Source organism: Lissotriton vulgaris, chromosome 6 (assembly GCF_964263255.1).
Source record: "Lissotriton vulgaris chromosome 6, aLisVul1.2, whole genome shotgun sequence".
Taxonomy (NCBI): domain Eukaryota; kingdom Metazoa; phylum Chordata; class Amphibia; order Caudata; family Salamandridae; genus Lissotriton; species Lissotriton vulgaris.
In genome coordinates, this window is record NC_141694.1 from 1,389,538,533 (window position 1) to 1,389,553,691 (window position 15,159).

Below are 15,159 nucleotides of genomic sequence, written 5' to 3' on the forward strand. Positions count from 1 at the left end.
AAGATATTTAGATCTGTAACTTATACAAATTGCATATGATTTTTATCCTTTGTTTACATATTTATTTATTGTAGCCATAACAAATAGGTAGAAAATCTATTACATTGTCAATAATACAACAAAATCTCTTATTCATAATAAGTTACTAAAATGAACCACTGACGTTTTTTCTTTAAACTGATATTATTGTTGAGTTTTCTGTGGATGTATTTTACAGTTTACCATCTATATTGCGTAGCAACAGATTTCGTAGAGATGCTAGAGCTTTGGAAGATGATGAGGATATGTGGTTCAATGAAGATGAAGATGAAGAGGGTGATGCAGTTGTGCTGCCAGTTGAGAAATCTAAATCCGAGGATGATTTTCCAGAAAGTTATGAAAAATTTATGGAAACTAAAAAAGGTATTTAATCTCACCTGAACTTTTAGTTGCATGGTGATGCTATGTGTCTATATTTTGATGATTGAAGCTTGGTCGTAATCTTTCACATGGAGTACTTTGAGTTAGTTTGTACATAGTCCGATCTTTTGAAAATGATAAGTTGGCAAGACCGGAAACACAAATGTAAAATTATAGGAGCCCTCCCAAGGACAGCCCTGGCCTTAACCGTCACTATAGATTCAGCATTGTATTGCAATTGGTTATTCTTGCCACCAATATTTAGACCACCTAAACTGTTGCCCCTGACTGAGACGAGGCGGAGAGAGAAGTTTATAAATTAAGTCCAAATCCTACCTAAATTCCCTAGTTATGGATGTAAACTCACTAAACACGTTTCACAGTGTCTGCCAAGCACAATTCTATTTTGTAATTTCACAGAACAAAAACGTTTAACAGGAAAAAATCATAGTGGAGGCCACAAATTACAATGTGTTGTGTGCTTTCTTACTCAAAACTGACAAATATCAGTGGCTTCAGGTGTTTGGGCCAGAACCAAAACTCAGTTATGTAAAAGAACCTGGAAACAGCAAAGTGATGGACGCTGGGCACGTAACTAGATGCAGCCGTAAAGGTTATCTGACACATTCGACATCTTTGACGTCTAAGATGTTCAAGACTTCAAGGAAATCCTCAGGGTAGGGCCAGAGCAGCAAGCAGGTCCTCTGTCACACAGGCAGCGGAAGAAGTCCAGGCCTACTTCTCTTAAACTTCGGATGGGAAAGGTCGAATGCATTGATGTTGACAAACGAAAGACAAAGATAACATCTTGCGCCCACTGTGCCTACAGATCACTCTCTAACACACATTTGACTAAAGAGGCAGAGAACTGCTCCCACAGGAATCTGGCATTAAGCCCAGGTTGAAGTAGAACAAAACCCTCAAGTCCTATTCCTCCATAGACAAGCTCTGCATCGAGCAAGGCAAGGACAGCAACCCTCATTATACCTCATAACTCACTGCCTGCGGTGCACCCTTCCAAAGAGAGGACACGCTTGGAGTAAAAGTTGCAGGCAGTACCAGCACAGAATTGACTCAGACCTTTGGCTTTAAAGCTGCCAATCTCTTAACTATCTGCTGACAAACCCACATCCTACGAATCTGAAAGAGACTATTCGTTAAAGATTCCTTATCTTAGAATTACCTCCAGGCGTCGGTCTGGATCTGGAGAAATGTTTTCGTAGCAGTACCCTTGCATGTTGAACTGCTAATGTGCTTTGACTGAGTGTACCCTGGGTTCCTGCCAACCAGGTACCCAGGGCCTGTGTTTCTTCCCTAAAACTGTGCTGAATCTAAAAACCCAATTGGCCTCTCTGGCCACCTGTCAGCCCTTAGTAAATGGTACCCTAGGTACCCAGGGCATGGTGACCAGAGAAGACCCCTCAGGGCTGCAGTGCCACCCTCAGGGGCCCTGTACCCTGGCACTCACAGGCTGCTTTTGCAGGCTAAATGCCTAAGTACAGAACTAAACTAAAAGTCGACATTGCACACATCCTTGTGTGCCATGCCCACAGAACCCACTGCTCTGGCATACTTCAGTGCCCTATGCCAGAGGTGTAGGCACAGGTGCACGAGCCCTGTGCCCCTACAGTACCCAGGGGCATTCCTGGGAACTTTAATTGCAGTGATGCCATTAAGAGTATATGGTACTGGGAGGTTGTCATTACGAACTCCACAACACCATAATGGCTACATGAAGACTGACAAGCTTGGTACCGAACTCCTCAGCCCACTAAACCCGCTCTGATGCCAGTGTGGGATTAATGTAAATGCACCAGAGGGCATCTTAGAGATGCCCTCTGAAATCCTAACCTACAATCCACGTCTGGGCTGAGTGGCTGCAGAGGCTGCCACACAGCAGACATGATGCTGGACCCCTGGGTGGAGAGCCCCCGCTCTCTTGGGCCTGCAACAATGCACATACTGGGCGAGGTGCTAGGTCTCCTCCCCCAGGATGGGCAGGGGGAAGCTTCAAAGGCATGCCGCCTCTGTGCGCTTCTCCAGACCATTTCCTGTACCCAGCAGCTGGCCCCCACTAGTTCTAACCCCCACTCTGGCGGGAAGGGGTGTGCCAGCCGGTGCCAACCCCACCCCTCAGGTGGGTTAGACAAGGTGAAGCACGACCCCGGGCTCCGGCCATCTTGTAGATGGGGAGCCCTGCCCAATCCCCGTTAGGCTCCTGCCCCCCTTCCACAGGAGAGGAGCAGACTAGGGGGTGTACTCACCCCAGGACAGCGACCCATTGGTCCCTGTCCTTGCCCAATTGGAATGCCCCTTAATTCAGTAATATGAAAGAGACACGTTAGTGATGGATTCCTTACCTTAGAATATCCCCAGGCGTCAGACTGGATTCGGAAATGTTTGCGTAGCAATACCCCTGCGCGTCAATAGGCGCGTCGTCTGCGGCTCCGCGTCCTTCGCCGGTGTTGTTAGCGCCGGAATGACATCGTCTGAGTACTTAGACGCCGCCCATGCGCACTGACGTCAGTTTTTCTTTTTTCCGCGCCAGCTAGCGCTGATCCGGAGAAGCTCTACCCCTAGTCATTTTTTGACTAAACTTTTGATCTTTTTGATCATATTCTTTCTTCGAGTCTTCGACTCTATCGGTGCCGGTAGGGATGCCCGGGTTCAAACCCTGCTCGAAGTGCGACCGACTGATGTCGGTTACGGACCCCCATCGCCGGTGCCTGAAGTGCTTAGGCCTCGATCACGACGACCGCACCTGCTCCGACTGCCGGGGCCGACTGCCGACTGCAAGCGGCTCTAACTCCGGTAGTCGGCCCGCGCCGCTCCAGGTCCCGGTCCCACGGGAGGTCGAGGGACAGGTCGCGAGGTCGGAGTCATTGCAGCTCCGGGAGTGGACACCGGTCGTCGGGATCCATGTCCTCAGGTAAGAGGCATGAGAGGTCGGAGAGACGTCATCGTTCCTCCGACCCACCCGACGCTCGCACGATGCGGCCGGGGGCTCTGGCGATACCGCCAACGCGGCTCCGCAGGAGTCGCAAGCGTCGCCGCCTGCCCCACACCTTCGGGTCCCTAGGCACGGCGCGACACCGGAGATCGAGCGGTACTTAATGGCCATGAGGTCCCTCCCTCAGTCTGGTTCCGTGGCGCCTCCGGGCTCAACAGTTCCGACTGGAGGCCCTAGCGGGTCGGGTGCTTCGGCCCTGGCGGCTCCGACGACTTCGGTCCCGGCGCCGCAGGACCTCACTGGATCCGGTTCCGGATCCGGGTCATCGCCGGTCGACCTCACCAGCGCCGGCCCCACGGGTGTCGCCCCCGGCACCCACTGTGGACGCCGTCCCCAATGTTTTCTGCTGTCCGACTCTGGCGCCGGAACGGCTCCGCTGGGCGCCGATTCCGTCGGCCTTTGGAGATTTTTATCTCCATGAGGAGGCCCTGTCTTCTAATCCTGTTTTACAGGAGACGGGTGACTAGGAAGATTGGGAGGTGTCTGAGGACCCTCTGGCACAGGAGTGCCAGTCTCAACAGGACTGGACATATGAGCTTGGGGAGGCCAGTGGTATTGACACTTCGCCAGACACTGGATTTGTCTTCCCTCCAACCGTGGCTTCGGAGGAGGGGGTCTACATATAGTGTGGTGTTGACGAGGGCGGCCAAGGCCTTAAACCTTGAGCTCCCCGTCGCGGACGTGAGGACTAACCTCCTCACTGAGGTCCTCAAACAGCAGTCAAGCTCCAGCGAGCCTCCGCTGCCGTTCAATGAGGCCTTGTGTGACGTTCTTGTGGGCACTTGGTCCAAGCCCGCCACAGGTCCGCCTGTGGATAGGAAAGTGGCCAGACGCTACCGCCCGGCCCCGGGCGACCCTTGCTTTTTGTCCACCCATCCCACCCCCGAGAGCCTGGTCATTCAGGCCTCCAATTCCCAGACCGCGTTCCCGTCGGCCCGCCCGACCGGGAATCCAAGAGATATGAACAGTTCGGGAAGACGGTGTTCTCGTCTGTGAGCTTAGGGCAGCGGTCTGTAAATACTGCCCGTCTCTTGGGCTGCTACACCCACACTCTGTGGGACGCGGTTGCGGACGTGCTGCCACAATGCCCGGAGGAGGTCCGGGCTAAACTCGCCCAAACCCTTGCGGAGGGCCGAGATGCAGCGCGCTATTCCATCCGGTGTGGGCTGGATACCACAGACTCACTGGGCAGGGCAATGGCAACGACGGTGGCGGTTCTACGCCACGCCTGGTTGAGGTCCGCCAACTTCTCGGCTGATGTCCAGGCCACACTTCTGGACATGCCGTTCGATGGCCGTCGCCTCTTCGGCGACAAGGCAGACCATGCGCTGGAACGTTTTAAGGACTCCAGGGCTATGGCCAAGTCCTTGGGCCTCTCGGCCCCACGCCAGCAATCGGGTGCCTTTCGCTCCTTTCGTGGCCACGGAAGGGGTGCCCCCACACGTGCTACCAGCCACGTGCCGCAGAATGTTCAACAGCGGGGTGGCGGTCGGGGACAACGGCGAGGCCAGTTCACACCTCCCTCCACAGCACCCGCCTCAAAACCTTCTGAGTTTTCAGGCCCATGTGACGCCTGTGGGAGGAAGGGTTTGCCATCACCTCTCCCACTGGTGCACTATCACGTCAGACAGGTGGGTGCTGCAGATCGTCCGAAGGGGCTACTCCCTCCCCTTCGAGGCGGCCCCTCCATCCATGCCACCGCAATGCCACAGCGTATCGGGGGATCACTTGCTACTTCTGCAAGAGGAAGTCACGGCCCTCTTGGCCAAGGGGGCCATCGAGTGCATTCCTGGGCCAGAAGTAAAGTGTGGATGTTACTCCCACTACTTTCTGGTTCCCAAGAAGGGCAAAGGGGGCCTTGGACCTGCAGAACGTCAACGGCTTCCTCCGGAAGGAGAAGTTCAAGATGCTTACTTTGGCTCAGGTCCTAGCTGTCCTGGACCCAGAAGACTGGCTGGTAGCGTTGGCCTTGCAGGCGCTTATTTCCACATCCCCGTCCTACCGGCCCACCGGCGGTTCATGGTAGGCCAAGAGCACTTTCAGTTTACGTGCTCCCGTTTGGCCTTACCAGCGCCCCACGGGTGTTCACGAAGGTAATGGCGGTGGTCGCAGCTCATCTGCGCAGGTTAGGGGTGTCAGTCTTCCCCTACCTAGACGACTAGTTGTTGAAGGCGGGCTCGCCCCAGACAGTAGTCCGTCACCTCCAGACTACGGCCGACCTCCTGCATTTGCTGGGGTTCTCCATCAATGTGCCGAAGTCGCACCTGTGCCCCTCTCAGAAGCTCCTCTTCATCGGAGCGGTTCTCGACTCGGCGCAGTTTCGGGTTTACCCTCCCGAACAGCGGGTTCGGGAAATACAGGATCCGATTCCCATCTTTCAGCCTTTATCCCAAGTCTCGGTCAGGTTGACGCTGCAGCTTCAGGGGCTGATGGCCTCCTGCATCCTTCTGGTGCATCACGCCCGGTGGCGGATGCGGGCTCTGCAGTGGGACCTGAAGTTTCAGTAGGCCCAGCATCAGGGCAACCTGTCTGATCATGTCTTGATCTCGGAGGGCACTGCAAGACAACTGCAGTGGTGGCTCACGGACCGCGATTGGGTCAGTGACAGATCCCTCTCCCTACCCCACCCATAGCACGTGGTTGTGACGGACACGTCCCTCCAGGGCTGGGGAGGCCACATGAGAGAGGCGGAGATCAGAGGCCTCTGGTTTCCGGCGGAGTCCCGGCTCCATATCAACCTTTTGGAGCTGCGGGCGATTCGTCTAGCACTGAAGGCATTCCTCCCCTCTGTCCGGGGGAGTGTAGTGCAGGTGTTCACGGACAACACCACCGCCATGTGGTACTGCAACAAACAGGGCGGGGTGGGGTCGTGGACCCTATGCCAGGAGGCTCTGCGCCTCTGGCAGTGGCTGGAACATCAGGTCGTGACCCTGGTGGTTCAACACCTGGCAGGCTCTCTGAATGCCAGGGCGGACAAACTCAGCCGTGGCGCAAGGCCTCTTTCAGGAATGGTGAGAGCCTTGGTTAGATCTATTCGCCACAGAAGAGAACACGCAATGTCATCTGTTCTGCGCGTTGGAATTTCCAAGGTGGCACTCGCTCAGAGATGCTTTTTGTCGCAAGTGGAGTTGCGGTCTATTGTACGCTTTTCCGCCTATACCACTTCTGCCCAGAGTGCTGAAGAAAAGGCGCGACCCGGCCCAGTTTATCCTTGTGGCTCCTGACTGGGCACGAAGATACTGGTATCCCGAGCTACTCCGCATATCAGTCGATCCCCCGATTAGTCTGCCTCTTCGGGAGGACCTTCTGTCGCAGCAGCAGGGGACGGTCCTGCACCCGAATCTGTCCAGTCTCCACCTACAAGCTTGGAGATTGAGCGGCGGCAGTTGAGGCCATTTGACTTGCCTCCCGAAGTCTGTGATCTCATTCTGGCAGCCGGGCGTCCCTCCACAAAGTCGGTATACGCCTGCAGGTGGAACAGATTTGTGGCATGGTGCACAGCAAAGGCTGTGGACCCTCTCTCTGCACCCCTTTCTGAAGTTCTACTCTTCCTTCGTTCCCTTGCCCAGCAGGGCTCTGCTCTGGGCACTCTAAAGGGGTACCTTTCTTCTCTTTCCGCCTTCTTACGGCTGCCTGATCAGCCTTCCTTATTCAAGTCGCCCATTGTAAATAGGTTTCTGAAGGGCTACACACACATGTTCCCTCCTGTTCCCTTCTTGATACCCCAGTGGGACTTGAATCTTGTACTCACTTATCTAATGTGTGCTCCCTTTGAGCCGCTCCACAACTGTCCTCTCCGTCTTCTGACCCTGAAGACTGCTTTCCTGGTTGCCATCACCTCTGCCAGGAGAGTGAGTGAGCTCCAGGCTCTTTCTTCTACTCCACCTTTCCTCTCTGTTCATTCGGACAAGGTTGTGTTGCGGACAAGACCTTCCTTTCTGCCCAAGGTTGTCACGGCCTTCCATATCGGGTAGTCCATTACTTTGCCCACCTTCTTTCCGCCTCCACATCCCTCGAAAGAGGAAGAGAGGCTCCACCGTCTGGACCCAAAACGTGTGCTCTTATTACCTAGATCGCACACGTCCGTTCCGGGTGGATGACCAACTCTTTGTTGGTTACGTGGGCGCGAAGAAGGGAAAGGCGGTACACAAGAGTACCATTTCGCGATGGATCATCTTGTGTATTCAGGCATGTTACTCCATGGCCAAAAAGGAGCCCCCTGCGGGATTGCAGGCTCATTCCACTCGAGCCACGGCAACAACAACTGCCTTGGGCCAAGGAGTCCCCTTACAGGACATTTGCCAGGCAGCTACGTGGGCCTCGCTGCACACGTTCGCAAGACATTACTGCCTGGACAGTCAAGTCCGGAGGGATGGCTTCTTTGGCCGTTCCGTCCTCCAGGACTTTCTGGTGTGATTATTGGTTCGCAGACCCACCACCGGGGTTGGTATTGTTGGGGTATCTATTCTAAGGTAAGGAATCGATCACTAACGTGTCTCTTTCAGATACACAAGTTACTACTTGTGTAACAATATATCTGTAAGAGACATTAGTTAGTGATAGATTCCTTACCGACCCACCCATCCTCTCCATTCTGCGAACCGATATCTAGGGTTAAGGTCATCCCCTTTCAGGGCCCTAGTTTCATGGCACCAGTGTTGGTTCTATCATGGCTCTGCGTATCTGGCGCAAAAAAGCTGTTTATCAGAACTGACGTCAGCGCGCATGGGCGGCGTCTTAAGTACTCCGACGTTATTCCGGCGCTAACGACGCCGACGACGGACGCGGAGCCGCAGACGACACCTACCGATGCGCAGGGGTATTGCTACGCAAAAATTTCTGGATCCAGTCTGACGCCTGGGGATATTCTTAGGTAAGGAATCTATCACTAACTAATGTCTCTTACAGATATATCGTTACACAAGTAGTAACTTGTGCTTTTGGGGCTCCCTGATCCTTCCTTCCTCAGATCCCGATACGAAAAGAAGATCAGGAAGAAGACCCGCTGTGCAGCTGCTAACAGGACGACAACAACTGACTTCGCCCCAGCTCTACCGCCTGTCGATCCTGGAACCTGCTCCTGCCTAATCCCGGCTCCTGCTCCTGCCTAATCCCGCGACTCCTGCGGACAGCAACCTTGGGACAACCGGAGAACCTGCCTGCCTTGACCCTCTTAAAGACTGGGACTCCCATCAGCAGAGGCTCTGCTGCAACAACCCACCTGGTGCCAACCAGGAAGCTCCGGACCAGCCCTCTCTGCACCCGCCCGGGCCAGGCCCAACCGAACCAAGACCACGAGGACATCCCCCCGGTGACTGGGACCCGAAGTCCAGTGCCCAAAGACCCTCCTCGACGAACCAGCCGACGCCTGCAGACTCCGACCCAGGAGCCACCCCAACCGTGAACAGCTGAGGGTAAGCTTTTCCGACACCCAAATACACCCCGGTGCCCTACAGCCCCCTGTGCCTCCCTTTGGGTTACCTACCTGTGCTCCAAGATCACAACTTACCTCTCGAAGTGCTGGTCGCCCCTGGAGAGTCTCCGTCCCCGAGCCTGCAGCCTTTGTTCCTTTTTAACCTTACCCATTGGATAACATTGAGCGCGCGACCGCTCAAGTGCACCACTGGCTGTGCCACCTTTGTCCTATCCTACTTCCCCCCCTTGCCCTGAGCATGTGACAAGGAGCCCAGCTCCCACAGCCGCGTTGCCTGCTAGCCAGCAGCCACCAACCGGAGGCCCCCTTTCCCTCATTGGATATCATTGGGCCTACCTACCTCTGCACCCGACCTGCGCTGCTGGGTCGGAACCAACTGTACTTACCTGACCCTGGGGGACCCCTGAGTCTATACCCGGAACCTTATCCTCACCAGCCAAGCACTCACCTGTAAACCGGTAACTCACTTACCTGCCATTGGATAACATTGACCCATTTTGACTCGAAAATATTCTGTGTGAAGTTTTAAAACTGCAAATATTCATATAAAATCAGCCGAAGTCCGAATTCCGAAATACTCACCTGCAAGCAGGCGAGAAGCCAGTACTGTACCTTGCAGCCCAGTACTGAACCGCAAAAGTAATCCTTATCGGGTTTACTAGTAATCTGTATTTTCACAATAGGAACCGATTGTATGCTTTTCTATGAAATTTCTCCTAAGTGCCTACTTTTGAAAACTTGAAATATTCTTTAAAAATTATGCAAAATACTGAAACTCGATTACCTACCTGTTTTCAGTTCAGACCCCAGTGCTGGGCCTAGAGTCCCAGTACTGGATTACAAAATTAACGCAATCATACCTTACCTGCAACCTGAATTTTCTCCCATTGAATAACATTGCCAGATTGACATTGAAAAGTTTCAAAGTGTGAACTTTTAAAACTGCTTTATATTCATGAAAATTCACCACAGCAACTAAAACGTTTGTGCTAATCTGGTTTCAGCTTAGACCCCAGGACTGAATCTAGGATCTAGTCCTGGATCTAGTGAAGTAATCTGTAAGGTAATCAACTGTACTTTTATGGTAACAATCCATTGAGCTCAATTCTAAAGGGTGTCTAGACTTGAGTTACATTCAGCAACTCCTGTACCTATACCTATTGTGTTCACCAACTCTATTACTTCCTTGCAAAGTAATTACTTAAGAGTTCTCATATCTAGCAAAGTATATTTTTATGCCTGTTGGTTCTAAAAATAAAACAACTATATCTATGGATATAAAAACCATTGGCCTGGAGTTCAGTCTTTGAGTGTGTGAAATCCTTTTCTTACTGAGTGTGTACAACAAATGCTTTGCACTGCCCTCTGGTACTGCCTTACTGCTCGACCAAGCTACCACGTTTGAGAGTAAGGTCAGTCCTGACTTTAACCTCTGTTATACCTTTTGGTTTGTGGACTCTATATACACTGTACTTCATTATTGTCCAGTATATATAGAGCCACTTTCTCACAGGAGGTATGATCTTCCCTGGCACCGCATCGTGGGTTGCTGAGCGATCTCCGCCTAATTCTGGGCCGCGGCTGGCAGAGGGCTTCGTGTCACTCCCCAGGCCAGTTTCGTTCCCCCATGCAGGTGGCTACCTCGGCGGGGGTCGGGTCGGTCCGACTCCAGCTCCACTCCGGTATCCGGTGCGGGGTGAATTGGAGGAACCTTGTCCTGAACTTTGATGCCGGATAGTGCCGACAACCTGCCTCAGGCAGTGGACTCTACGGCTCCGCGCACGGGTCGCACCGTAGATTTGTCTTTGGACGCTCCTTCTCCGGAGGCTGTATATTGATGTCTTCCTCCCGGAGACTGGTCGCCGTGTGGTGTCTTTTTCACCGGCATCGAAGGGCGGCTCCCCGCCCTTCCTGAGGCAGAGGTGTTCGCTGGAAGAGCAACAGGTCCCTCATTCTTCGGCTCCTTCTGACTTAAAGGTCTGGCCATTGCCCGTCCTGCTTGGCCTCAGGGACAGCCGCCTTAATTTGCAGCCGTCTCCCACGGAGGAGCTGCTTTCCACGCCACGGGCCCTAAGGAGGCGGGTGCGACCTATGCTCACGCGGTGTCCACTTCTGTCGGCATCCTGCGTATGGGTGACCTGGTGCTCACTTTCTGGCGGACCATCTATTGGAGGTCCTCCACCAGGACTCTGGTGGGAGGGAAATCTTACTTCCCTTTGAAGGTTCCCTCCTTTCTTCCTTGATGAGGGCTTGGAGGCGTCCTGCCTTAGGGGACCCAGTGCCTCAACATCTAATGCACCGGCACCTCTCGGCGCCTCGTGACCCGTAGTGCCTTTCCCTCCACCCCTCTGCCTCCAGTCCTCTTTTGCAGACTGCTTTTCCCCTCCCTGCCGCCGCTGTTGACTCCGCCATCCCGAGAGGCCTGCTTGCTGGCTGGACTCTTCGGGCGCAACCTGTTCGCCTCGACCAGCGCTGCCCTGCGGGCCCTGAACACCTTGTGTGTGCTGGTTCGGGCCTCCTCCTGTTTGTGGGACTCTGCTGAGTGTCTGGGATCCGCAGCTTAGCGGGAGGGTGGTCAAGTGGACTTAAGGCATCATGCGTTGGATGGCCGGGAGCTGGAGCCGTTAATTCTCCGCTCCGGACATCTCAGAGGTTTCCTCAGTCGCTCTCAATCACAATGCTTGGCCTCGGGATGGAGTATTCCCTGAGAATATTTGGGAGCGACTTATTGAACTTCCATTTGATGGCAGCCTTTTGTTCCATGTCCTGGCCGACTCAGCCATCCAGAGGTCCTTGGCAGGGATCCGTCCTCCTCCTCCACCTTATCCTCAACCTCCTCTTTCCCTTCCTCAGTGACTCCTGAGTCGGATTGATTCTGGGCCTTCTTAGGCCAGTTGTTCTGGCTGTGGAGTGTGTTTTCTGGCCATTTGCGTCCGTCCTTGGGACTTAGGCATTGTTGGCTGCTGGATGGCCCTTTTGTTGATTGTGTGTGTGTTGGAATTGTTGTGCAAACTTGGCCCTCAGATTAGGCCTTCTGCTTGCTTGGGCTGCTTGTCAAGCCTTTCGCTGGGGTGTTTTTCTCCCCATGGCTCTTTTGTTTTTTTCTTCTGCTGCTGAAGTTCTTCCAAAGAGGGTTCCCGTATTTTGGGACTTATCGAACTCTAGGTGGGGTAGTGGTAGCTGTCATATGGCTTGCGCTCTGTTGCAGGGTTCTGGTCGCCTTCGGTGCCTGTTCTCCATGGCGTTTGTGTAAGTTGCTTTTGCTCTTTGAGGTAGTGTGCACGGCCACTCGTAGTGGTGTGCCCGGGCATCTCCTCCTCTTCCTGCTCCTGCCCTGAGGTCTGGTATGATCCTATGTTCTCCCTTGCCAGGCGCCGCCTACTCTGCCTTCCTGGGGCCTCAGGCGGTTCTTCTTGCTTCTGGCGGCTTTTGACTGCCATCGCTGTTCTGGCTGGCAGGTTGTTCTCCACCTGGAGTGGGTTTGCCTTATTTTCCCTCGCTTCCTTGGGTCTTGTAGGCTTCTTATTCGTCCTCCCTTCCTGTCTTGGCATTGGGCAGAAGTTGTGTTGCATTGTGTGGCAGTGGGGTGCTTCGGCCTCTCCGACCTTGCCCTTGGTTTCTCTTCAGCCTTCTTCCTCCGACATCCTTTGGGGTTGGTGGGGGTCTGCATGGGGGGTTCCCTTTGCCTGGCAAGGATGAGGTTCTAACTGGTCCACAGATCTGGTTCCCTGTGGGGCCCCTGTTCTGTATTGGCTGGTGGGGTCCTTTCGCAGACACTCCTTCCCAGGGGGTATTGCTAGGGTATCTATTCTACGTGAAGGAATGTGCGGCTAGTAGTCTCTATCAGAAATACGAGTTACTTACCTTCGGTAACGATGTATCTGGTAGAGACTCTAGCTGCAGATTCCTTCACGGCCCGCCCTTCCTCCCCTATTCTGCGAGGACCCTTAGGTTGGTCTTCGGTACTCTCCTCCCGGTGGGAGGCTGTATCTCCTGTGAGTGCCGCCTTTGTTCTTGACGGGTGGTTCCGTCTGGGGGCGGTTCATTCCTCCTTTGGTTTTTTGGAGGATGGGGTCCTGGTGTTTCGGTGCCCTGCTGCTCTGGCTACTCCAGGTTTGGGCGGGGATTGCTTTCTATCCCGGTCCTTCCTCCCCTTCCTTCCTTTCATTGCTATCCTCTGATTAAGAATCATCTGGCCATTTCTTGCCCTTGTCCGTTGTGGGTTGTTGCCCTTTATGTTGGGATGGCTTGGAGATTTGTTGTCCCTGTCTGTGTTGGGACTGGTCCCCTTCCTTGCTCAGGTTGGGGGTGGTGGGTTTCCTACGTGTACCATGTCCTTAAGCATGTTCCTTGCCTCTGGGGCACAGAGGTGGGAGGCTGTCTGTGCTGGCAGGGTGGTTGTGCAGGGCTCTGTTCGCTTCTTCTTCTTCATTCCCTGCCTTGGGTTCTGCAGTGTGACACTAGTGAGGGTGGTGGTGTTAGTCACCATTTCTTTCCAAATTTTCAGCTTTACACACACTGTTCCTATGCTTCCACAGTTTACCTGGTAGTTCCGCGTTGTGGTGTGGAAAAGTTCTCCGAAGAAAACTGACGTAGGCTTGCTGGGGCGGGTCTTATGTGACCTTGCTGACGTCACGTGTGCGGATGACGCCTGGGCGGAGTCGCGTAATGTCGTCCTGCACCCGGCGAGCAGGGATGCTGTGGCAAAGAGGTCTCCGGATAGGGTCTCCCGCCTGGGAGTAATTCTATGTGAAGGAATCTGCGGCTAGAATAGTTTCTACCAGGTACATCGTTACAGAAGGTAAGTAACTCGTACTTTCAGACTTATCCTCACCAACAGCAAGTCCATGGCCTCCTGCAACCTGCTGGTTGATAATGCCAGGTGGCATATGTGGCTCTGCCGTGGTGCCTGAAGAGCCAGTGGGCACAGCATCAGGGGAAACTTTCCGATTGCATCTAGATCTCGGAGGACACTGCACACCAATTGTAATGGTGGCTAACGAACCAGGATAGGGTCAACGGCAGATCCCTCTTCCTTCCACAACCAGAGTTCACAGTGGTGACAGATGCATCACTTCTGGAATGGGGTATCCACTTGGGTAGGCAGAGATCAGAGGCCCCTGGTCTCTGGCGGAGTCGGGGCTCCACATCAATCTTCTGGGGGTCTGGGTGATTCGTCTTGCACTAAAGGCATTCCTTCCCTCTGTTAAAGGAAGAGTAGTGCAGGTTTTTATGGACAACACCATCGCCATGTAGTACTGCAAGAAACTGGCGGGGTGAGGTCGTGGACCCTATATCAAGAGGCACTTCACCTTTGGACATGGCTGGAAAATCAGGGCATGTCACTGGTGGTTTAACACCTGGCAGGTTCCCTGAACACCAGGGCAGACAAACTCAGCCGCTGGTGCGTGATGGATCACGAATGGCGTCTTCACTCAGAGGTGGAGCAGGGTCTCTTTCAGCAGTGGGGAGAGCCTTGGTTAGATCTGTTCGCCACTGAAAAGAACACGCAATATCTGCAGTTCTGTACGTTGGAATATCCAAGGCGCCACTCGCTCGGTGACGCTTTTCGTCACGAGTGGAGCTGCGGTTTTCTATATGCCTTTCTGCCTATACCACTTCTGCCCAGAGTGCTGAAGATCAAGCGCGACCGGGCCCAAGTTATTCTTGTGGCTACGGATTAGCCATGAAGAGTATGGTATTCCGAGATATTGCACATGGCCGTCAATCCTCTGATCAGACTGCCTTTTCGGGAGGATCTTCTGTCGCAGCAGCAGGGGATGGTCCTCCACCGAACCTGTCCAACCTCCACCTCCTTGCATGGCAATTGAGCGGCAACAGTTGAGAGCTTTCGACTTTCCTCTCGAAGTCTGTAATGTAATCTTGGCAGCCAGGCGTCCCTCCACTAAATTGGTATACACCTGTAGATGGAACAAATTTGTGGCATGCTGCACAGCGAAGGCTGTGGATCCCCTTTCTGCCCCTCTTTCAGTGGTTCTTCTCTTCATTTTTTCTTTGGCCCAGCAGGGCTCTGCTCTGGGAACCCTCAAAGGCTCTTTCGGCCATTTTGACCTTTCTTCTGCTACCTGATCAGCCTTCTCTTTTCAAGTCCCCTATTGTGAATAGATTTCTTAAGGGCATTACTCATCTCTTTTCTCCTACTCCCTTCGTTATGCCCCAGTGGGACTTGAATCTGGTTCTTACGTACCTCATGTGTGTAGGAGAGTAGGGTCTGCAATCCTATGATCACCCAGATTTTTTGCTTTTGTTTCACTGGTTTACGACTTTCTCTGGCTGTGGGCCTGCCAATCAGACC

General features: G+C 53.5%; 1 protein-coding gene across 4 annotated transcripts in view; it reads left to right on the forward strand.

The window, feature by feature from the left end:
* PPP4R3B (protein phosphatase 4 regulatory subunit 3B) overlaps window positions 1-15,159 on the forward strand; it is a 381,773-nt gene that overhangs the window by 327,054 nt on the left and 39,560 nt on the right. For 2 of the 4 annotated variants that reach the window (XM_086927499.1, XM_086927500.1), the window contains exon 14: window positions 218-402. In XM_086927499.1, the coding sequence (XP_086783625.1) occupies window positions 218-402 (185 nt within the window). The remainder of the gene's footprint in view (window positions 1-217; window positions 403-15,159) is intronic. The other 2 variants (XM_086927502.1, XM_086927501.1) reach the window with 1 other exon arrangement.